This window comes from Brienomyrus brachyistius, unplaced genomic scaffold (genome assembly GCF_023856365.1).
Source record: "Brienomyrus brachyistius isolate T26 unplaced genomic scaffold, BBRACH_0.4 scaffold685, whole genome shotgun sequence".
Taxonomy (NCBI): Eukaryota; Metazoa; Chordata; class Actinopteri; order Osteoglossiformes; family Mormyridae; genus Brienomyrus; species Brienomyrus brachyistius.
The window spans coordinates 42,051-65,898 of record NW_026042960.1 but is presented as its reverse complement, the minus strand read 5'-3'; the positions used below and the strand labels follow the sequence as shown (position 1 = coordinate 65,898).

Genomic DNA, 23,848 nt, shown 5'->3' with positions numbered 1-23,848 from the left:
ACTGCTAAAATCTACGTGTTAACACTATTCAGTTCAGGGACGGATTATGGGTTGTGTGGGCCCCTGGGTAAAACGTTCGCGAGGCCCCCCCCCACCACCACCACCTGCACCACCACCACAACCACCACAAGTCAAGGGCCCTTGGCAGCCAAACACCCTCCCTATAGGGTCAGGGGACCTTGTAGGCAGAGGATCAAAGAATGTAGGCCCTCTAAAATAGACAAACGAAAATACATTGCTGATAAGCGTTGCAAATTGTTTTGGGCTTGGGGCCCACGGGCCCCCTGCACCCCAAGGGCCCCTGGGCAGCGGCCCCGCTAACCCGGTTTGTAATCCGTCCCTGATTCAGTTAGATGTGAAAAAAGAAAAGCATAATTTAAAAATAATATTCTGAACTATCCTATTCTTATCCTATGATTTACCAGCAGATATCCTGCCTGCCAACCGATTCTCCTGCGCAAACTTCTGCATGAGATTTCTCCTTTTCTGCTGGCAGTTATCTGGCTGGTGTGCATTTTGTTTGGGTCCAAGCACGTCATCTCATGTACAATCGAGTACTTCAGAGGGCATTTATCCAAGGCCTTTTTGCACATTTTTGAGAGCACAATCTGGCAATTTTTTTTAATCTGAAGGACACCAAGGTCACTTCCACTGCCTTTGGCTCCTGACTGTCTCTGACAAAAAGATGGTTTGTCAAATTTCCAGAATCTTTCTGCACACTCAGCCCAAGGTTAACACTACCTCAGCTGTACATATCAAACCAGCTCAAACTCCATGTTATTCACATATTTTTTACTTCACAATTGTTTGATACATTTGTATGTAAAGATACCAGTGAATTCACAGAAGTCCCACCTTGATGACAGCCATTCCTATATCCACCTCCTTTGGACTGAGCCAGAGTTTTTGCCTGTACAACAGCTGTACATGTTGCTACACAACACTTAAACATTCTATTTCCTCAATGAACTATTTTTTTTGCAGCAAAAGCCATGAAGCAGCAATAAAATCTTTAAAATATGCTTACCAATAAATATGGTTCTCCCATTTAAACACATGTAAAGATAAACCATGGATATTTAAAAATCATGGGTTCGTTAATGAGTTTAAATGTTATTGAATGGCTTACCTTAAACTTCTCCAGTAAGTCTTCAGCGGTGGAGTGGCTCATGTACTGTGATCCCAGAACCAGGACTGCACTCGAGAGCCATTCTCATAATTCACCCAATACCTGACATGCACATCCAGTTGTTTTCTTTTGATGGTCCTGTTCATACTTACGTCAAACATGACAACGAAGCTCCCTTTTAATATATGGAGCGAGTCCAAATCGCGCAAGAAAAGCGGTTTTATCTTTACCACAAGTGACCCTGCGAGTCAGGGAACATCACCCTGGAGACGGTGTGAATGTCATCATTGGACGTATAGGAGTGATGTCGGCAAACCGTTTGCAAAGCCCATAGCACTTCTGCTTTCAGTGTGGGTTGAGGAGGATGTACTGAAGGCATTATTTGTCATGGGATCCGGAGACACTGCCAAAACGGGTGTAGGCCTATCTTTAGAGGTTGTACTTATCTCCACTGAATAAACATAAATCTGGGCTTATTCTATACTGAACAAAAATATAAACGCAACACTCTTGTTTCTGCTCCCATTTTTCATGAGATGGACTTAAAGACCTACAATTCATTCCAGATACACAATATTACCATTTCTCTCAAACATTTCTCACAAATCAGTCTAAATGTGTGATAGTGAGCACTTCTGCTTTGCTGAGATAATCCATCCCACCTCACAGGTGTGCCACATCAAGATGCTGATCTGACATCATGGGTAGTGCACAGGTGTACCTTATACTGCCCACAATAAAAGGCCACCCTGGAATGTGCAGTTTTTTGCTTTATTGGGGGTCTGGGGACTCAGAACCGGTCAGTATCTGGTGTGACCACCATTTGCCTCATGCAATGCAACACATCTTCTTCGCATAGAGTTTATCAGATTGTCAATTGTGGCCTGTGGAATGTTGGTCCACTCCTCTTCAATGGCTGTGCGAAGTTGTTGGATATTAGTGGGAACTGGTACATGCTGTCGTATACGCCGGTCAAGCACATCCCAAACAAGAGCAGCTGACCTGAGAAATAAGAAATAAGCTAAGCTGGAAACCTGGACCCTCCGACCAAGAATGCGTGAAGTACCCTCAGAAGGTCTACTAGAAGATGTACGTAGAAGACTACTACAGATCAGCTGATCTACACCACAGCAACAGTGATCCTTGAGCTGGAGCCGGACCGTCTTTGAAGACTCCGTAAATCTCCGTATAATAATATATATCTACGGGAACGAGAAAGGAGAAAGCAGAGAACAAGAACAAGATTTGTAAATGTAAGATTTGAAGGACCCCCGGCATGAAAAATAGAATAGTTCTCGTCATTAGTGAACATGTGTCTCGTCATTGTGTATCATGGACAGTAAGAGGGGGATCAATAGAGTGTTGTTATTATAACGTCTAAAAAGTCTGTCGATAAATCAATAAGAAAATAAATGAAGTCGTTTTCGCGAACACGCGAACAGGGGCCGGACCGACTGTAGGGGGCGTGGCCAGAGACAGCCATAGCTGTCAAGTCTCCCGTTTTGCCCGGGAAACTACCGTATTTTACTTCTCTTTCCCGCCGTCCTCCCGTATTAGTATTTTCCCGTAAATCTCCCATATATTATATAGTAGTTGGATAGTGTAGTGGTAAGATCGCCGCCTTTCACACGGGAGACTGGGGTTCGAATCCCGGTTGTGGCCAAAAATATATTTTATATATTTTATATATTTATATTTATATTTATATTATATTTTATATAATTTATATTATTTTATATTTCCTGTCTTAAAATGTAAGGGATACTGGAGCCTGGTTGCGGTGGTGGGATGGCTCACGGCGGGTGCCGGAAAATTTCCTTTATTTTCAAATCCAAACCTTGACAGGTATGCTGCTGTTCCAAATCATGGGTGCATGTTACAAGTGCGGAACATATTTTAACTTAGTACTAACTTAGCATCATATTTGATCTGATTCGACTGAATATCCCAGGTTTCCATCTCTCATGCATCTGGTGTGACGTGTTTTCAGACTCTCAGGCTGGCGCCTGAGAAACGTCTCACTCCGGCCAGCTGACCAAAGTTGGTAACCTTGGTATTGTGTGTAGGAGATTCGGTATAACTATAATTTCGTTCTCCATTTGCATGCCCGAAGTGTCTTTAAGTGTTATGTAGTTTTGCCTGAAACGCAAAAATAAAACAAAGCAATTAAAGCCGATCAGTGGCTCAAATTGTGCTGTAGCGATTGAAGAACTTTTGTCGGAAGTTGGATTCGAACTTGGGATGCCTTACTTGGGAGAACAGAATACCAGAATAGAGTAGGTTAAGTCCAGCCTTGGCTTCCAAGCTGACGTTTTTCTACATATGTGCTTGTGTATCATGGACAGTAAGAGGGGGCAGGCAAGGAGAGAATTTCTCTCTTTGGGGATCAATAGAGTGTTGTTATTATAACGTCTAAAAAGTATGATGGTCTGTCGATAAATCAATAAGAAAATAAATGAAGTCGTTTTCGCGAACACGCCGAATTATAACTATAATTTCGTTCTCCATTTACATGCCCGTAGTGTCTTTAACCGGCTGCACAAACTGGATCCGCCTCCATTACGACACAACTTTGCCCTTATTGGCTTAAGAATTTAGTCACATACATGACGTATATCTGCTATTTCTCCCGAGAAGCAGGTAAAGCAGTGGTAACTGCTTTGTAGTTAATTTACCTGGTAAAATTAAGTTTAAATAAATGATATAAATACTGTAATAGTACTCGTGAGCTTTGTTTATTTGTTATTAGTTATTGTAATGTTGCGCTGCTTTATTTGTTTAATCGTCTAGTCTGTGGAGACATTCAAGTTAATCAAATAAGAATTGCACTGTACACTGTACATGACCATAAAAACTTTGTATCCTTGAAATAAATGTTTTTGATCTTTTCCTTGGCAGTTATCTTTTTACACAGGGCCTCTATGTACACGATAGTTTTTTTTTTCACGACTAACAGTATGGATCAGGAGTTGGTTATTGTAAAAGAAGTAATGTGCATGCAGGTGATATTTGTATAGATTTATCCACACCCTTGTAGCAGTGCTGCCATTGCAGTCAGATCTCGCAAACTAGGAGTATTAGTTGTCTTTATTTCTCTTTATTTCTTGACGCCAACCCTCTCCATTAATCCGGGCTTGGGACTGGCACCTACCTGAGCTGGCTTGCTCCCTTAAGTGGCTGGGTTAGGCTAAACTATATATATATATTTACCAAGACTACAATAAAACATCTCGAAATGTGTAGTCTAGCAAAACGCAGTTTAAAGAAGGTAGCCTACCTGGCGAAATTGCAAACAAATTAAGGGCGTTAGGCAGCCTTTAGATCCTACCCATCATGCACTGCAGTTTTTTGCTAATTCCTCAAATGGAAAACTGTCCATCCATCCATCCATTTTCCAAACCGCTTATCCTACTGGATCGCGGGGGGTCTGGAGCCTATCCCGGAAGCAATGGGCACGAGACAGGGAACAACTCAGGATGGCGGGCCAGCCCATCGCAGGGCACACTCACACACTATTCACTCACGCATACACTCCTATGGGCAATTTAGCAACTCCAATTAGCCTCAGCATGTTTTTGGACTGTGGGGGAAACCAGAGTACCCGGAGGAAACCCCACGATGACATGGGTAGAACATGCAAACTCCACACACATGTGACCCAGGTGGAGACTCGAACCCGGGCCCTAGAGGTGTGAGGCAACAGTGCTAACCACTGCACCACCATGCTGCCCCCTAAATGGAAAACCATTAAATACAAAAGGAAAACAAAAGTGCTGTAAGACTGTATACTTATGTGTATGTTAGTAAAGGCTGTAGCTGACACAACGGACCCCACTAATTAGAAAGGGGTAATTGTACACATGTGGCATCCAGTATGTTCTTCTATAACAGTTTTTAAAAAAAAAAAAAAACTCACATTACACAAATTGGCACTATCAAAACGAGGATTATGGGGAAAATGGGGACTGTGATGGAGATTACATACACGTAGGCATGGTATTTAGTTTTTTTTAATCTGGTCACCTTCCAGAGTAATTGTAAACTAAAACCATCTTCACCCTATTTGATTCTTTATAAATGGACAATCAGTCGTGCAGTAAATGGGGGTATAGAGAGACACAGAGCTTGTCTAACAAGAAACCCTGGGAAGCTAACATTAATAGGGTGGGTATGGATAGCAAAACCATTGATACAGATTACAGATTTATATCTCACCTGAACCCTGGCGGGCTCCGTGCCAATAGGGGTTGGGATTAGGGTTAGTTAACTTAAGTAGTAATATTGATGTGTATATTCTCCTATTCTCCAGTCAGTGAATCGTGAAACGTAATGTTAATATGTTTCTATACCTATATGTTCTGCTTAAAAACCCATAAAGGCAAGCACAGTGTTTAGACATTCTGTTACTTAGACTAGTAAACACTAAGATCCTTCAGCTTTCAATTAACCTGACACAACAGTCTAAACAACAAATGTGTGCCATGTCATTTGTCATCTTTACATCTTGTATCCTTTATATGGTAATTGGATTTTCAAGGTGGAATTGCAGGTCGATCATTTTAAGGATCTAGATGTAAACCTCCCTGGTGTTGCTTTAATATTTTTTTTGCACAATTTGCTTCACACACTTCCTCCAGCAGAGAAGCTTACAATACTACACCCCACCAAATGACTGGATGATGCCTTTTTATTTAAGGTCTGGCTGTGAGCCTCGATTACCGATACACTATCTTCAGGCTCCTGCCGGGATCAGTCAGTATGGTGGACCTTTGGAGGAATGGGTACAAAACCATCAGGAAAGTTTGCAGGTGCTTCAAGAGTATGTGAAGGCTTAGTTGGAGGAACAAGAGGTTTCCATCTCTCATGCATCTGGTGTGACGTGTTTTCAGACTCTCAGGCTGGCGCCTGAGAAACGTCTCACTCCGGCCAGCTGACCAAAGTTGGTAACCTTGGTATTGTGTGTAGGAGATTCGGTATAACTATAATTTCGTTCTCCATTTGCATGCCCGAAGTGTCTTTAAGTGTTATGTAGTTTTGCCTGAAACGCAAAAATAAAACAAAGCAATTAAAGCCGATCAGTGGCTCAAATTGTGCTGTAGCGATTGAAGAACTTTTGTCGGAAGTTGGATTCGAACCCACGCCTTACTTGGGAGAACAGAATACCAGAATAGAGTAGGTTAAGTCCAGCCTTGGCTTCCAAGCTGACGTTTTTCTACATATGTGCTTGTGTATCATGGACAGTAAGAGGGGGCAGGCAAGGAGAGAATTTCTCTCTTTGGGGATCAATAGAGTGTTGTTATTATAACGTCTAAAAAGTATGATGGTCTGTCGATAAATCAATAAGAAAATAAATGAAGTCGTTTTCGCGAACACGCTGGAAAAGCCAGGGGCCGGACCGACTGTAGGGGGCGTGGCCAGAGACAGCCTGCTGACCATAGCTGTCAAGTCTCCCGTTTTGGCCGGGAAACTACCGTATTTTACTTCTCTTTCCCGCCGTCCTCCCGTATTATTTTCCCGTAAATCTCCCTTATAATATATATATATATATTATATTATATAGTTGCTGGATAGTGTAGTGGTAAGATCGCCGCCTTTCACACGGGAGACCGGGGTTCGAATCCCGGTTGTGGCCAGAAACAACTGCTATCACAACTAGAGATTGATGAGGTACAACACGAAACATGAAAAATTAATAGAAAATGTGCAATGAAAATAAAATGTAAATGACAAATGGTTATTTTATATTTCTTGTACACCTTGTACACCTAATTTCTTAAAATGTAAGGGATACTGGAGCCTGGTTGCGGTGGTGGGATGGCTCGCGCGGGCGGCGAGAATAGTTTAGCTTAACTTCCCTTAACTTTTCCCATTCATTTTCAATGGTAGTGCTTAACAGTACACAAAAGCAATGACGTTTTACCCTTATCACTACCGACAGTCGACACAACTGGATTTTGGAAAAGAGCAGCAGAGAGTGAGTAGTATTTCAGTAAATTTGGTGATTCACCTAAAAGAAAAACCGCCCGGTCGAACGGAAAGGACGACTTTCCAAGGTAAACTGAACAGCAATCTTATATTTTCTTAAATATTCCGATGTATTTCACATTCCAAAATCGAACTGGATGCTGTACGTTTTACGGAGCCCCTCGCGAAGCTCTCTGTGTAATGCTGAAGTAGTTATTCACTCGCTCCATAGGTAGCATTGCTTTTGAAATATTTAATAATTAATATTCAATTTTTAATGCACAATTTAAATAAAAACATGTTTGACTTTGGAAATTAAGGCGGGTACCGTTTATAAGAATTCCACTCATCGTGAGGAATCCAAAAGTATCTTTTATTAGTGGCCCGGTAAAGCAGTACATTTATTAAGCTAGACAGTGTCCATTTATGGAAAACGAGTAATTTGCAGTAAAACGAGCATACACTGGTCAAGTAGAATGAGTCTAGGCAGATGAGACAGAATAAACTGGATTACCGTTTATAAACTAACCTTATATATATAGTGTATTATACATATACTAATTCTGCACGTTCCTATATGCAAGGTACTGTGACGGTAACTTTCCTGTAAGTCATTGATATTTAACTACAACTTTTTTATGCATATTGTTTGCTGGCATTGCCGTTAACTTGGATATTAAAGAATTCCTCACATAATCGTTAAGTATTAAACCTACTAAAGTTGTTCAAACAAACCTTGTTTTAGGTTAAAGCAAGTCAGTTAGAAGCTATTACACTTACTTTGCTACCAAATGGCAAAGGTGTCAGATCACAGAATTCTTGTTTATAATTCCATGCCCTTCTGTGTTTCTTTACGCCTGTCAACTACCACCTGTCAAAAGTGAGGATGAGAATTTGGTTGGGTTTGGAGTCCGTGCTGGCAAGACCTGGAAGGATATTTGGGACAGTAGGGATGATGGGTATGAGGCTGTTATCCTCAAACAACAATGCGTACCAGGCAGCAAAATGTACCGACTACAGCAGTACCTGAGGCTGAAGCACAGCAATCTTCAGATGACACTGGAGGCTTCTGCTCCCTCAAGACCAGCACTTCCAGACACTTCTACTAATCCTCCAGGTTGGCTGACAGTTTCATATATGTGGTTCTGTGCATTGATTATGTCTTTTATTCATATCTATTTTGTTTTATAGAAATAGAGGAAGATGAGGAATTGGAGAGGATGATGCTTTGTTGGTCCCCTTCCAAAACCGAAGGCCCGATGAGTGAGAATCTCATATGCATGCACACACACAAACAGTCACTCTTCAGGATTCAGTATAAATTAAGGAATCAATATTATTTGTGGTTCATTTGTGGTTTTTTCACTTTGCTTTCAGGTTTGCAAGTTGTTGGAGTCCATGATGCTAAAGGTTCTTTCCCTTCAATTATGGAGGATAATTCTGGATGTCATGATCAGAATTTTTCATCCAAGTTCTTTATTATTCATCTTGTTTTGGCCACGTTCAGGCCCGTTTTGATGCCTGTGTTCTGTTTGTTCCATTGTTCAAGACTATGCAGCCAGAGATGACCTGGAGGGAGTTTCAAAAATCTCCTTTTTATGAGGCTGAAAAGCAGCGTTGGTCAGCGGAGAGAAAAAAGTAACACACTACCTGCTACTTCAAGAGCAGCGTTATTTGTAAAAATTGTAAATGTTTTCCATATACACTCTGTCCACTTTATTAAGAACAGCTATTTTGTGTCTGGGCTCATTTTTCACTGACAAATAATGCATGGCAACAGGTGGGTTACAATCAGATTGTAAAAATTGCCGCTGTTAGGTAGGTTTTCTTAAAGAAGTGGCAAGCATAGTTTTTTTTTAAAACAAAAAAAGTAAAGATTGTTTTATATTCTTTATAGTTCAGTATTGTTTGAATATACACTTGCAGCATTTTAACATATGGTTAATATGTTCCTTGTTTGTTCCTGATTCTCTAAGGTCATAAATTATCCCTGAGCATCTCTCAAAGTGTGGGGCAGTTACCCCAATGGCTAAATTCCCCATCGTGACCCTTTCAGATCTGTCCTATTAATCATTCCCTATCCACTGGCTAAATCTCTCTTGTCTCATCACCACCTCAACCAGTGTGGTGAGTCTAAGAAAGTGTTACGGCGTCAGTCAGGAGTTTTGGGCACACCTACCTATAGAATTGTTTCTTTGTACTATTCTTTACATTTTGTAATATTTATAAAGACATCATAACTATAAAGTAATACACATGGAATTATGCACTACTCAGAAAAGTTATTTAAAAAAAATAATTTGTTGGGGGGGACAATTCTGTTGGAACTCAGAAGGTTGCCGGTTCAAATCCCAGGGCTGGCCGAGTGATCCCACCATTGGGCCCTTGAGCAAGGCCCTTAACCCCAGCTGCTCCAGGGACTGACTGATCCTGCTTTCTACTTTATACTAGTTTAATGAGGTGGCCTCCTGGAATGCTTTTCCAGCTCTCCTGAAGGAGCCGTCTCATATATGCTGAGCACTCAGCCGATTTTCTTTAACTCTCTGGTCAGACTCCTTGAAAAACATTTCTACTGGGTTTAGCTCAAGTATCCAGGTAATATGACCCAGTCCCTTTGTAGGCAGAGTGGTGTGTCCAAATTACTGACTGGTACTGTATGTCTAACTATCTGACAGTTGTTAAAATGCTGCAGCATCACTGTTAGTATTGTCATAACAATGCTATTTTTAATTATGCTTTTTGTTTTGATTCAGGATTCAATGAGTCATTTGTTAACATGCTACAAAATGCATGCATTAACACTGCTGTTTAAGAAAATTAATCATTTCATCTATTTAATATTTGACATACACTACCGTTCAATTATATACCCTGTGACAAGACTTGATTGGGGTCAGTTTTATCCTACAAAAGGATAATGACCCAAACCAAACCTCCAAAATGTGTTAGCAATATTTAAAGAATAAGCAGTCAGACATACCAGGAGATTGATGCAGAGGACTGCCAGTTGCTGATAATAGGCCTCTATATGTAGATGTGGATAAAATTTTGTGAATTGCATGAAAATGTGTTTTTCTTTGGAAAACAAAGAAATTTGCATGTGATCCCAAACTTTTGAGCGGTAATGTATATCTTGGGGGTGGCATGGTGGTGCAGTGGTTAGCACTGTTGCCTCACACCTCTGGGACCCAGGTTTGAGTCGCCGCCTGTGTCACATGTGTGTGGAGTTTGCATGTTCTCCCCATGTCGTCGTGGGGGGTACTCCGGTTTCCCCCCACAGTCCAAAAACATGCTGAGGCTAATTGGAGTTGCTAAATTGCCCATAGGTGTGCATGTGAGAGTGAATGGTGTGTGAGTGTGCCCTGCGATGGGCTGGCCCCCCATCCTGGGTTGTTCCCTGCCTCGTGCCCATTGCTTCCGGGATAGGCTCCGGACCCCCGTGACCCAGTAGAATAAGCGGTTTGGAAAATGGATGGATGGATGGATGTATATCTTATCATACCCCTGAGTATGAGAACCTGAGTACTTGTCTCTTTCTGTGTAAATAGACTCAATAAACAATACATTTTATTCATAACTGTCTATGTCTGTTTAATTACCACAGCGACATAAATAAATAAATAAATAAAATTGTAACCATAGTTTTAAGCTGTTTATTAAATACATCAATATCAAGAAAACGAAGAATAATGGATGAATGTGATTACAAGAAATGGAGAAATTTGTTCATGCTTTTTTGAAAACATGCCTCAAAATGATTAGCATTTCAATCTAACTTGAAATGTATCAGAAAAAAAATCATTAACGGAGATTTTGCAGCGCCGGGGAGGGTCTCTTCGCTTCGCAAAAAAAATCCTTCAATTTCATTGGCTGCCACTGTGTTATGGCTATACGCGACCGGCCCCCGCGTGACAGGCGGGGATACTCACCACTATACTAACGAGGAAATTTACGCGCACTGCTTTTACATATTCAAGATAAACAGCGGATGACTATTAACATTTGCGAGTAATCAATGATTGTACAAAATTTTCTTTCTTACACAAAGAAAATGTTGAGGGCAGAATGAAAAATGATTGTCTGTCGTCTATCTGAACCAATCAGACTGTCCGTCGTCTATCTGAACCAATCAGACTGTCCGTCGTCTATCTGAACCAATCAGACTGTCCGTCGTCTATCTGAACCAATCAGACTGTCCGTCGTCTATCTGAACCAATCAGATTGTCCGTCGTCTATCTGAACCAATCAGATTGTCCGTCTATCTGAACCAATCAGATTGTTTTTCTTACACAAAAAATTATTCCGTTTTCAAAACACTTTTGTGCAAGAAATGCTCCCATGAGCCTGTGTTTAGTGCCTACAGAGGTCTTCTTTTTGCCACTGGTACAGGAGAGTACGGGTCCCACCTTGCCACAGCCAGGCACCTCCACGCCATCGACGGGCCGCGGAATCTCGATGGAGCGCACGTTGCCGTACTTGCAACACTCCTCCCGGATGTCCTCCAGGATCTCCTCGTAGTCCTCGTCGTCCACCAGCTCCTCGGGCATGACCATGTTGAGGAGGCACAGCACCTCCGTGGGCATGCCGGAGCTCTGCAGCCGCTGCAGCCCTGGAACCTGCAGCGTCACCGGCGTCTCGATGATGGCCGTCTGTCCCGGGGGGCGACAAGAGTGTCAGATACCCCCTGATCGTCCAATCGTCTCGAGTAACAGCGAGAAATTTACATGGACCCAAATAAACCCAAGAAATAGGGGCATTAAGCTTCCTGGGAGGCACCCAGGAACCAAGTTGGGTTTAGGACATCAGAAAGGCGGCAGCCGAGGGCAAATACTCACAGCGTTGGCATTCTTAGCCCCCACGCTTGCCCGCTGGACGATGAGCTTCTTGTCTCCGAGCTGCATGCCATTGAGTCCAGCCACGGCCTGCGGGATGCATCCCACACAAGCGTCAGCAATTCCATCCGGAAGCCCCGAGTCACCCCAGACCTTCCAGCTGCTGCCCCACCTCACGCACCTGGTCAGTGGCACTGATGTCCACGTATTCACAGAAAGCGTAACCCTTAGACAGTGACGTGGCACTGTCCTTCACAAGGTTGAAGGCCTTAAGAGGTCCGAACGACGTCAAGAGTTCCTTCACCTGGGCAAGAGGAGGAGACGCGGGGGGGCGATTAGCCCGACAGTCCAGGCACGGCGCCTCGCTAGAAATGCTAATCTTAACTGTGGGAGAAGCAGCATGTTAAACTTTGCAAAACGACATGAGGAAACAGTGAAGACATCAGGAAAATGGCTTTATGACAAGTGGCTCGACATTACGGTGCAACACTAGAGCTCAAAGCCCCCTGTGCCCTTTCTGCATGACTTACTTACTGGGAGCGTACAAAAGTAACTATTTTGATTCTTGTCAATGAATGATAACACAGATTCCCCCCCCCCATCCTACAGCATATACAACACAACTGAATTCCTAATCAAGTTCTCTGATAATTCCAACTACGAATTTTGAAATATGGACCGAGTTGCATCTGATTTTAAGGGCCACAATAATTAAGCTAGATGGTATATAAAAAAAAAACTAAATAAAAACAGCTAATTATATGTTAAGTGTTCCATGTATACAATGTGGAGGGGGGGGGGGCGACTCGGCAGAACACAAACCCAGCCGAATCACTGACTTCCTGTTCTTAAAACCAAGAACCACATTGGTGCAGTTAATTAGAGGGACAAAGCCTACAGGAGATAAACTCACAGGTAAAGCTAAGAGCCGCCACAGGGTCCTGCTAAAGGGGCCACGGCTTGAAGCCAAACAGGACGAAATAGCTCTGCTAACATCATTCCTCACTTATTCTACAGGAATCTACTGTAAAGCCGCATTAACCACTGACTTCAGAAAGGAGTCACCTGGGACACTGGCAGCCACAAGAGGGCGCTACCTCCTACCTTCTCTTAGGGGCAAAAAAAAAAAAAAAATCAAATTTATACCCTGTGATCAGCATAATAAGTCTCTCCCCAGCCTTCAACCCCCAAAAAAAGGACCCCATATGCTTAAGAGCACTCCAGGACAGAGCCCCCCCACAGGGGCAGGCCGTCGACAGGGAGGATATCCGTGCGAGGGACGGAATGTCTTACTTGCCTTGTGTTACATGTTGGCATGGCAGCAGTAGGTCAGTACTACTGAACAAATTATGAGCGAAGACTTAACGATCTTACAGGCCCCTAGCTGGGGACAAAGTGGGGAACAAAAATGAAAGAGCTGTAAGTATCAAAGCGGTAGCAGGGACTGCAAAAAAAATGTAAACACCAGGATACAAGCAGCGGTTTCCATTTCACCTGTCTATGGCACATTTACTGGCTTTGACGTGAAATACATTAACAGTTCTGCTGGATTCAAACTCTCTCCCCCCAGTGCTGCTTTGGTACAGCCTTCCTCTTGACTTGGATTACATGTGACTCACACTGGATAAGAAAGATTACGATGACAATCCGAAAAGGAGGAAAAAAATCAAAGAAAAACAAACTGACTGCACTTCTCACTTACCTTTCACTGAAACCGCGATCACTATCTTGTGGGCTGAGTCTTGCCATTTTTAACAGTTTAGGCTAAAGTGAGTGGGACACCGGAGCTCAAAATGTTACAATGCAGGGGTGGACGCAAAACGTTTTGCGATTAACTTTTGCAAAATAAATAGGTAAACTATTAAATGCCTGTATGGATTATGTCTATAATGGGCCGATTTCAGTGGGGTGGCGATATAGGAAGAAAAAAAAAAAATCATAAAAGATGCTAATGAGAAGTAGAAAATGTCTAAAATGTGACCCTTTCAACACTTTCAGAGTAAGACGACCTCATCTGTGCATGTTGTTATGGTAATATTATCCATCACTGACGTCATAACAGAATAGGGCATGGGGCACGATGTGAAAACTCCAGTGAAGCTGATAATCGTTCACCGGGAAAAAGGTCCGAAGTATTTTCTGCCTTTCGAGCGACACAGCAATGTAGGGAACGATTCTTCCGCAGCTCCCCATCGCTGTTAACGGGATGTGAAGTCATCGTTCTCAGTGTGCGGACATGGACGTGAGACACGGCACGTCTGCGAATACTGAAGCGTTTGGGGACTTGGTCGATCTCCCCCACATTTCAAGCACAGTCTATGGTAGTGTTTCCCAGCCCAGTCCTCGGGGGTACCCCCCCGGTCAGTCCACGTTTTTGCTTCCTCTCAGCACACCTGTACCAGGTATTCGGTGTTCCTGATTGGCTGGGAGCTAGGAGGGAGCGAAAATGTGGACAGTCGGCGGTTCCCCGAGGACTGGGATTGGGCAAACACAGGTGTACGGCAATGTGGAGGTATTCGTCAGTTAGGTGACGCGCAGATGACTCGATTTTAAATTTTCATGCAGCAAAACGACGCGGCTGATTCATCCGACTAACACTCAGCAATTAACCCGATATACAAATATTCCAGGGTACCCAGCAACAGGCAGCACAGGGACTGGCTACGTGACTGGTTTGGCAAGCCGCCAGCTGTAAGGCACGTTTCCCAAAGCCTTTGTTGCTAATAAGGTTATTTGCTAACAACATTAGATAACAACTGAATGGTTCCAACTATGCAAGTCGATAACATGAGGTTTTGGGAAACGTACCTTTTACATTAGCGGGGTCTCAATATCTTCATAATTTACAGCTGGATAAACAATGAGCGTAATGTAACTGTCAACTCATTACCTACATGTCTAATAAATGTTTAATAAATCCCATGAATATCTTTAAAAAAAAAAAAAAAAAAACCTCAAATGTGCGGCTATTTTCAGCAGCTAGCTTTAAACATGATGCTGACATTTGACCCCCCAGTATCTTGTAATGAATTTTAAGCGGTGAGGTAACTTTGACAGGCTTTCTTTTCCTACTAATCAGTTACACAGAGACGAGTGTTTATTTTATGTATGTATGTGCGTGCGCGTGCGTGCGTGCGTGCGTGTGCGTGTGTGTGCATGCCTGCTTGAGTTCCACGTGCAGCAGTGGGACAGAAACACAGGAGGGTTGTGGGTCGGCTCCCCGGCGACAGAGACTGAGGGCGGGGTACCTGATCGTCACTGAGATAGTTGGGCAGGCCTCCGACAAAGAGCTTGTGTGGCGAGTCTGGAACCACGGTGGAGACGACCCCTGCAGACAGAGTGGCACGGCGCCCAAAGCCGGCCGATCACAGCAAACCGTCAACATGCCGGATAATGACCACGAGCAAACGGCGCGAGTGAAATAAGCCAACTTCAAATCAGTATGACGTCGTTATCTCCTATATAATATCAGATAAATGTAACTCCAGCAAAAAAATACCTAAATACTGGGGCAGTTTGACGACTGTTTTTTGTCTCTCCCATCTTGCTCTCCATGGGAGATGCTGACACATGCAGCACCAGTCAAAAGTATGGACACACCTGCTCTTAATGCATTTGTCTCTATTTTAGCTGTTATTCACCTTATAGTAAAAGGCCTTTGGGCATGGAAGTTATGCATATGAAGTACTGCAAAGACAAAATTTTTGTCTCTTCAAAATAGGAGCCATTGGCTTCGATGACAGCATTGCGGACTCAACCAGCTAACATATGTACCCACCTGGACCGTTTCTCCAACAGTCCTCGAGTTTCCACAAGTTCTGCGCGCAAGCTGGCTACCTTACTCTTACTCTCATCCAACTGATCCCAAACCAGCTCTATAGAGTTTAGGTTGGGGGGCTGTGGGGACCATCTCTTTCCTAGTTCACAAGGTAATAAGCTACTTGCATAACCTTCAAGGTGGGCTTTGGGTCATTATCTTGCTGAAAAACAAGTCATTTTCAGTAGGTGTGTCCAGAATTTTTAACTAGAATAGGAGCCAGCAACCCTAGAACAATTTGGGGGTTAGGGTCCTTGCTCAAGGGCCCAGTGGTGAAATCACTCTGCCAACCCTGCCAACCAGCAACCTTCTTTTCATGGGCAAACATCACAGAGCCACACAACACCCCTATGTTAACAGTAAGAAGTGAGTGACTGAGCTGTGTGTGTGTGTGTGTGGCTCAGCTGGTTAGGATGCCAGCGTTATCATCAGAAGATCACTGGTTCACATCACTGGTGATCACACCACTGGGCCGGCGAGTTTGCTCTAGGGACAGGCTGACCCTGATTTCTCAAAAAAAAAAAAAAAAAAAAAAACATTCTTCACTTTGGATAAAACTGTCTGCTAAATATTTACAACATTAAGTAAATAAAAGTGAAAGTCTCCCTCTTTATATGACAAGACATCCGCAGCTTGCGAAGGACAGTCAGTCCGTAACGAGTACAAAAAACTGGCCTTGCCGATCGGCTCTTCAAAGGTAAATAAAGATTAAGGTTATGACGGCGACAAGCAAAACGGACCTGGTACGTGGAAGGCGGGCTGCTCTGAGATGCCAGGCAGGGGGCGATAGTCGTGGGGCCGCCTGATTTTTAACGACTGACCCTGGAAAATGATGCCGTCGAAGGCCATTGCCTGCGTGGTCTCATCCACGGACCGAAACTAGGGCAGAACGAAGAACGTCGTTAATCAGGGAAGGCTGCGGTCTCCGCCTGGACACAGCAGCCATTAGGCAGGAAAGACTCTTACTTCAAGGAAGGCAAAGTTCTTGTCCTGGTTTATCTGAACAGCGAGGACGGGATTGGTGGGACCTTGACATAAGCCAGCCAATCGCATCTGGGTATTGAAGAAATCCGCCATGGCCTCCTAAAAAGACAGGCAGACACACTGAATGAAGACAGGCAGACGTCTGAAGACATCAAAACAGGCAAACGAGAAAAAAAATGACTGACAAGTCTAGTACATTTATCTATTTATTTTGCGGACACTTTCATCCAAAGCAACATACATTTCATTGAAGAAGCAGGACCAGACAGTTCCTAGAGCAAATAGTGCTTAAGGGCTGCGCTCGGGGGCCCAATGGTGAAATCACTCTGCTGCCCAAGGGATTTGAACCAACAACCTTCTTGTGACCGGCTCAGTGTCCTAACTCACTGAGCTACACATGACACCAGTATGCATGACAGAAGGCAACGCGGGACTTTGCCTGGACTCACCTCCGTCAGGCCGAAGGGGATGTTGCCGACATAAAGCCGCCTGGCCTGCCGGGTCATCTGGCTGCCGACCATCGGCACCTGGGTGGGCGTCACTGCCACGCCGCTGGTGGTGGATGTTGCCAGTAAAGCTATCGTGGGGATCTGCCCTGCAGCTGTGGGGAGGAGAAAGGGCTTCAAGACCCCAACCAGGGACGGCCAGAACATCCGGATCGTCGCCTTCATTTGCTTCTAACCCCTAGGTTTAAGCTCTCTTCACACTGTCTGAAATCATCCCAAGTGTTATTCCCTCTTTGACCAGCAGGGGGGAGGAGGGCACTCCAGAATAAATGCTTTCATTGCAACCAATATACCATAACCTTGCAATACTGAACTAGCACACATGGAAGCGTCGCATCCAAACCTTGCATTGCCTTGTACTGCATGGGGGTGATGTGCTCGAATCCCGGAGGGGGAACATCCCAGTACTTGTATGTCCTTTTCTTACGGCTTCTCCGAGGAGAGTAGCTGCCCAAACACAAAACAGAAGGTTGTTTTCCCCAAACAATACAGTGTAAACACTCAGAATCTGGCAAAAACAAACAGATGGCAGAATGTTTACATTTAACTTTGGATCGCAGGCAGTTTAAGGTCATGAGGGTGTGACCATGCGCCACTTTTTAGGCTGGCTTTGAGGTCCCATCGCTATGGCGGGGGCTACTTATAAACGCCAGTTAAAATTTAATATGGGTACAGTCCCCCTTCCCACCACGAAGAAACCAATTGGTTGATTGTGAAAGAAACTTGTTAAGAGGCCTCAAACCATGCTAGATATCAGCTTCAGTGCCTGTAACCGGGACCGTGAGGGGGGGTACCTGTGCTCGCGTGAGCTGCTCCGTCGGTCACGACCCTTGCGGTCGCGGCTGCTGCTGCGCTTCTCGTGACTCCGCCCCCTGGAGTCCTTGCTCCAGCGGCGGTGCTTCTCGCCACGGCTCAGAGACCGGCTGCGGCTACGCTTCTTGTGTCGCTCCTTCTCCCGCTCTGGGGGACGACACCGTGGTACCAGTGAGACGGTGGGCGGAGCGACATGACTGCCCCCCTACCATCCATTTCGATAAATCCAAGATGTGTAACTCAGAGGGATTATGAATGTGTGTCCGGATGGTTGTGGGTTTGAAGCCCATGAGTCACAGAGTAATCATATTACCAACTTCCCTGGGGTGCTGGATGCTGACTGACCCAGCGCTATGCCTTAAAAGTCACTTACGGAGACCAAGATGTGGTACGGGGTCTAACTCCCCAGTTTCCTCACCAGAATGAAGCACCTCCATTCAATTCACATATTCAATCACACCCTCCTGAAACAAACACACCCATCTCTCAATGGCTAATAATTTCAAGGGCACAAGGACATCCCCTTGAATGTCAGTCTGTTGTGAAACAATAAAAACATAACCAGACTAATTAATGATATAGGAGCACAGTGGTGAGTACAGTTGCCTCACGCCTCCGAGTCTGGAGGCCTGAATTTTGCCTCTGCTCTCTGTATGGGGAATTTGCCTGGAATAGGCTCCAGGGGAGCCTGACTAAGATAACTGGTTGGACGATGGATGGGTAATTAATATCGTTTCAATCTGACAGACAGCACTTTATTAAACTAGCAATAAAATATCACCTTTCTATCCCAGCAGGTCCTTCATATAGAAGCTTAAATAAATCCCTGAAGGTGCAGTTTTCAGTGAAGCATTTAAACGCAGGTGCTGCTCGAGGAATCAGCTTCATGCATCAGTTATAACAGCGTTACGGTAATGCACCGCTGCAAAAGTACAGACACGGAGCGGCCAATGCATCTTACGTAAATCGGTAATAACCAATTACCGCAATCGCAGGCATAGTCAGAGCGCAGATATGAATGACTGGAACTGCTAGTTTATCAAACACGGCGGCACTTAGTGCTCGTCTAGCCGAATCAGGTCGTTTCGAATGACATTTTAGTGATTTAGTGATAAGGAGCTGATATGACAAGATTGCCATTTGATAGGTACATAAATCAATCCTACTTTCGACTCCGTTGTAACGCATGTTGTATATTTCAGTTGCGTTAGTATGGCTTAAGTTTATTCAGTTTACTGGATTCTCTGCACTTTAATGAAGTTATATGTGTATTGTTATATAACTGTACATCATTGTTAGTTACTGCTATCCGCTGTAAAGGTAGATACAGGTGCAAGACTTTGCAATAACGACCTAAAAGCAGTTGTTATGATTCCAGGGAACGCGGCTGATTTTTAGAGTCTATACATCATGAAGAAACGGCGATCGTGTGAGAAAGACTTATTCTGTACGGATGACAGGGCCAGCATTTCGGACCCAAGGGAAAGGCTATTGTGCATCGGAAAGAGACAAAATCATATCATTATATAGAAAACTCGTCGTAGTATTTAAAAACCAAGTAACTAACACTGTTATTAAGTGCGGACTTTAAATCAAGTGGTCGCGGTCGTTTTTATTTGCATAAAACTTTAAACGTGATCTTGAAAATATAACGCTTGCAACAAACATCCATGCATAGTGTGTTACTGCGAATGAAAATACGCGGGTCACAATTTATGATCCAAGTGTATAATGGTAAATAATTAAATAAATAAAACCGCAGGCTTTCACATCGAGTGCACCCCAATAACGTTTCATTGAAATGTCCATGTTATGTACGCCGGGCACTGATGGATGCAGGCCTAGCGATCTCTATAACAATGCCAAGCAAAGAATGTCACTGATTTACCAAAGCGGTCAGTTTTCGGGGATCCTGCGGCAGCTGGGAGAAGAAGAATCGGGCAGGTTTCAGAATCGGCGAGCGCTCGGATAAAAGGCACCGATTTCCCAGCCGCGCTTTTCTTTTCGGAACCAGCAGAAGTGCCCTCCGCACCATCCTCGGCGCTAGGACACGCCGGCCACTTTATTACCCTAAAACAGGGAGCATACACCGATCTTCAAAGCCAAACTTACCTTGCCGATTTTCGCTTAACTGCTTCTCAAACTCATCGAAATCGGACATTTTTCAGTCCGTACTAAAGACGTATTGCAAAATAAGCAGAGGTCCAACAGTAGGCCTTTGAATGGGCTACAGGCTGCATTGGGTTCTGCTGCTTTTTCTTCCGAGTCGCCTGCCCCTCCTCCCCCGAAGTCATCGGCTCTTCCTCGGTTGTATCACACACAGGTTCGGAAACATTCGATGCGCATTACCGTCCCCTCCTGCACTGGAGGGTTAAGGACAACGTGATTATATCGAACCAAAATTGAAATGTGCAAGTTGACTTTCCTAGTTATACGTCTTCATTTTTATTCTGGGTTTAACAACCATGAGTTTATGACGTATTTTACATGATTAGTTGGCGACTGGACCTTATTGTTTATATCTCTTATTAAGGATCCATCCATCCATACATCAATTATCAAAACCACACACTTACAATCCGAGTCTAGTTTCATATGCTGCGCTGCTGAGCGACCCGCAGAATATTATGCATGAGTACAAGTCACAAGCCCCGTTTCCACTAACACGGGGCCGGTTCTAGCTTGGTGCCTTTTGAGACCGAGGCAAAAAGATGCAGACTCTCCCCGTCGGGGAATCGAACCCCGGTCTCCCGCGTGACAGGCGGGGATACTCACCACTATACTAACGAGGAGATGTACGCGCACTACTTTTACATCTTCAAGATAAACAGCGGATGACTACTAACATTTGCGAGTAATCAATGACTGAGCTTCATGTCATGACCATGGTGCTCAAGAGAAGAAAAAATACATAATGTACGTCCACTGATACCAGAACAACCATATAGCTTTATACTAAGACGATGATTAAACGGAAAATTCCTTTACAAAACACTGCCACAAAATCATAGTTTCGCAATATTACATCGTGCAACGGGACACAGTGTAAGTACGTGAAGTCGGTAATTAAATCAAGAAAAAAAAGTGAGAGGAAAAGAATACTTTTCTATTATCATATTTTTCTAACTGGCCAAACTGAGTCATATTTTGATTATACACACTAACAGAAAAACAGTGCAAATCTCCGGTAGTCCGTTTCACTTGCGCTCCGCTATGGGGCAGTAACAAGCAGAGCTTAAGTGTGGAAGGAAAAAAAAAACACAGGACAGCATCAATCCCAACTTCACAAACGCCGGAGATCGAGATGCTGTAAGCATGACAATTAACATCTTTATCCAAGGGAACAGCTGCAAGACACAGATGCCGCGCCTAACAAAGGTAGGATCGATTCCGAAGTTCAGGCATTTACAGACGCGGACTCTTCTGGAGTTGATTTTTTTCGGGAGATACGCATCAACTTCAAAAGTATGAACCGCATTATATCTATATCTGTTATGACGTTGTAGCTATTGATACTGATGCATCACAAAAATAATTTAAATGTTTTTTCATTCTGACATATGTTCGTTCGGACGAGGATTTTATTATATGAGATAAGTTTTAAATGAAAACTTTTTTTAATCTATATGATTAATTCTCGAATCTAAGCCAGACTTCACATAAATCATTCATTCATAAATATAATGGAACATACAACATCCAGGTATCCATGAAATTTATGATCAGGCTATACGTTTGTGATAACAACAAAACAACACAACATGTATATTTACAATATATGGGCCTATTGTTTAATATTGCCTCCAAATTATAGCCAGACAATAACGCAATAGGCCGACATCAAACTATTTTCATGTAAAACAAAAGTGCTGGCAGTTTGCTTGTGCTTACAGACCCCGCCTTGAGCCCATCCAGAAAGATCCCAAAAATAACCGACAAGCAAAGGTTGTAACAATCTGAGCATGTTTAGTTTAATGTAATCAGGAGCCGAATTAATAACGCGAATAAATGATCAAACCGAAAGTCTGTAGTCGGGAATATCCGATAACGTCTTTGACGTGCAGTTAAGATAGTCAGAGGAAAAACCTTGTAGTTTACTTATATATATGCCTAAATATATGAGTGTGTCTCTCCGGTGATTTAATGATGAATATAACGATTACATATCAAATCACACATTAAGCAATTATTATATTACTAGGTTGAACGTTTTCACTATGTCTGTCGTCACCTTGATTTCACGATTTTGACTATTCTTCTTATCCCAGATTGAACAAGTCATTGTGGCGATGCAAGATCCCGACATGGGGATAAAGATGAAGAATCAAAGACTGTTAATCACAGTGATTCCACATGCGATGACAGGTGCACGATACATATTTTACTTTTTAAAAATAATTTTTCATGCCGCCCGGGTTGTCTTACACCCGGCCGTGCAGTGTCCCGGGGGCCGGGTCCTAATGGTCATTTAAGCCCTTCACAGGAAAGCCCATACATCGGCGGTCTTCGGGAATCCTGTGCATTAAGACTGTCATCGATCTCCTTGCGCTCATATTTATTTATGTAATTTATTTATCGAGTTCAGCGTTTTTGATTTATGACGGCTTAATGCATTTCTCGACTCTAACTAGATGCCTTCCTCGCTATGCCTTCCCAGGAAATGATATCGTGGAGTGGCTAATTCAGAAGTACTCCATCATGGAAGAAGGTAGGGCCGAGAAGTATGTAGGGAAGCGTTACCTGGTGCTCTTATGTGAGGTTAATCGATTGTTTTTTTCCCTTCGTGACGACGATGGCGCCCCTGCTGGCGAAAGACGTCATCAGGTTTTTTTTTTTTTGTAATAAAATAACAGAAATAAACGAGTCTTTTGAATAATAAATACAAATGAAGTAATAGAATTTGTCATCCATACAACAGATTAGCCTAGCTGCATTTATGTGTAAGCATATGCAATTCACGTGTCTGACAGAAGCATGTTCTGTTCCATTGATATTGCTGAGCCTGTGAATTAATAAATGTCAGAATTGAGCTTGTCCATAACATAGACACCCCATTCGCCTGAAGCTTTTGGGATTTTCTTCCCCTGGCGTCAATTTATCTGCTGAATTATTTATCTTTCTGCTGAGAGGCTATTAGTACAAATAATCTGTAGGCCAGTCCCGAGTCGCGCCGCTACGCATGCTGAGCTGTACGGTTTGATAGTCCCGATGCAAACTTCGCTGATAGCCAGAGGCAGTCAGTCATGCCTGGAGAAATATCGCTATCCGTCTCCCTCATTATGCACTTCTGCAAGACGCTGTTGTCCTGAATTCCCGGGCGATGCAGATGAGGTTTTAAATAGCAAGGGAGCAGATTTCCCTGATTTACAGCCCAGATTGGAAAAGAAGTCGGAATGGAAAGGAGGGGACTTTTAGGCAGTAGATGGCAGATGCATTAACAGACTTGAATGGGCAAAAAACCTGTTGCCCCGGTAAGCAGTTACCCCTCCCTGTAAACACTAGGCTTCCCCCTAGCAGCGCTGTTGCTGCGCCGGTCTGAAACCCCCGGGAGCGCCTGACTGCCAATGGCCGCGGAGGCAGCCGGAAAGTGGAAAGTCCCAATTACTCGTAATTAATTATAGTTCCGATGAGGAATGCACCATCCCCGCGGCTTATTCTGTGCACCATGTCAACGTTTTTTCCAGTTACTTGCTATACCGTAAAATAAAATATAATATGCCTACTCAGTTTCTAGTTATCGTGTGTTCTACTGTATTCCACTGACAAAAATTTAGAGAATTACTATGCCTAAATCTGGGCTACG

The 23,848-nt window shown here is 43.6% G+C and overlaps 1 protein-coding gene across 1 annotated transcript; it reads right to left on the bottom strand.

Moving 5' to 3' along the window:
- Positions 1–10,732: 10,732 nt before the first annotated feature.
- Positions 10,733–20,295, bottom strand: LOC125729455 (splicing factor U2AF 65 kDa subunit-like). The gene is made up of 10 exons (XM_049005681.1): positions 20,158–20,295; positions 18,027–18,192; positions 17,576–17,679; positions 17,176–17,327; positions 16,709–16,825; positions 16,483–16,621; positions 15,174–15,253; positions 12,107–12,229; positions 11,929–12,015; positions 10,733–11,742 (listed from the first exon to the last, which is right to left on the bottom strand). The coding sequence occupies exons 1-10, from the start codon at positions 20,204–20,206 to the stop codon at positions 11,365–11,367; spliced, it is 1,395 nt and encodes a 464-aa protein (XP_048861638.1). The 5' UTR covers positions 20,207–20,295; the 3' UTR covers positions 10,733–11,364.
- Positions 20,296–23,848: the final 3,553 nt, after the last annotated feature.

Bases quoted from the DNA above. Each gene is read 5' to 3' on its own strand.
- LOC125729455 (XM_049005681.1), bottom strand. From the start codon at position 20,206: ATGTCCGATTTCGATGAGTTTGAGAAGCAGTTAAGCGAAAATCGGCAA. The intron at 16,622-16,708 runs GTAAGAGTCTTT...GTTCTGCCCTAG, and splicing joins AGAACTTTGCCTTCCTTGAA to TTTCGGTCCGTGGATGAGAC. The intron at 11,743-11,928 runs GTGAGTATTTGC...CCCCCGGGACAG, and splicing joins GGGCTAAGAATGCCAACGCT to ACGGCCATCATCGAGACGCC.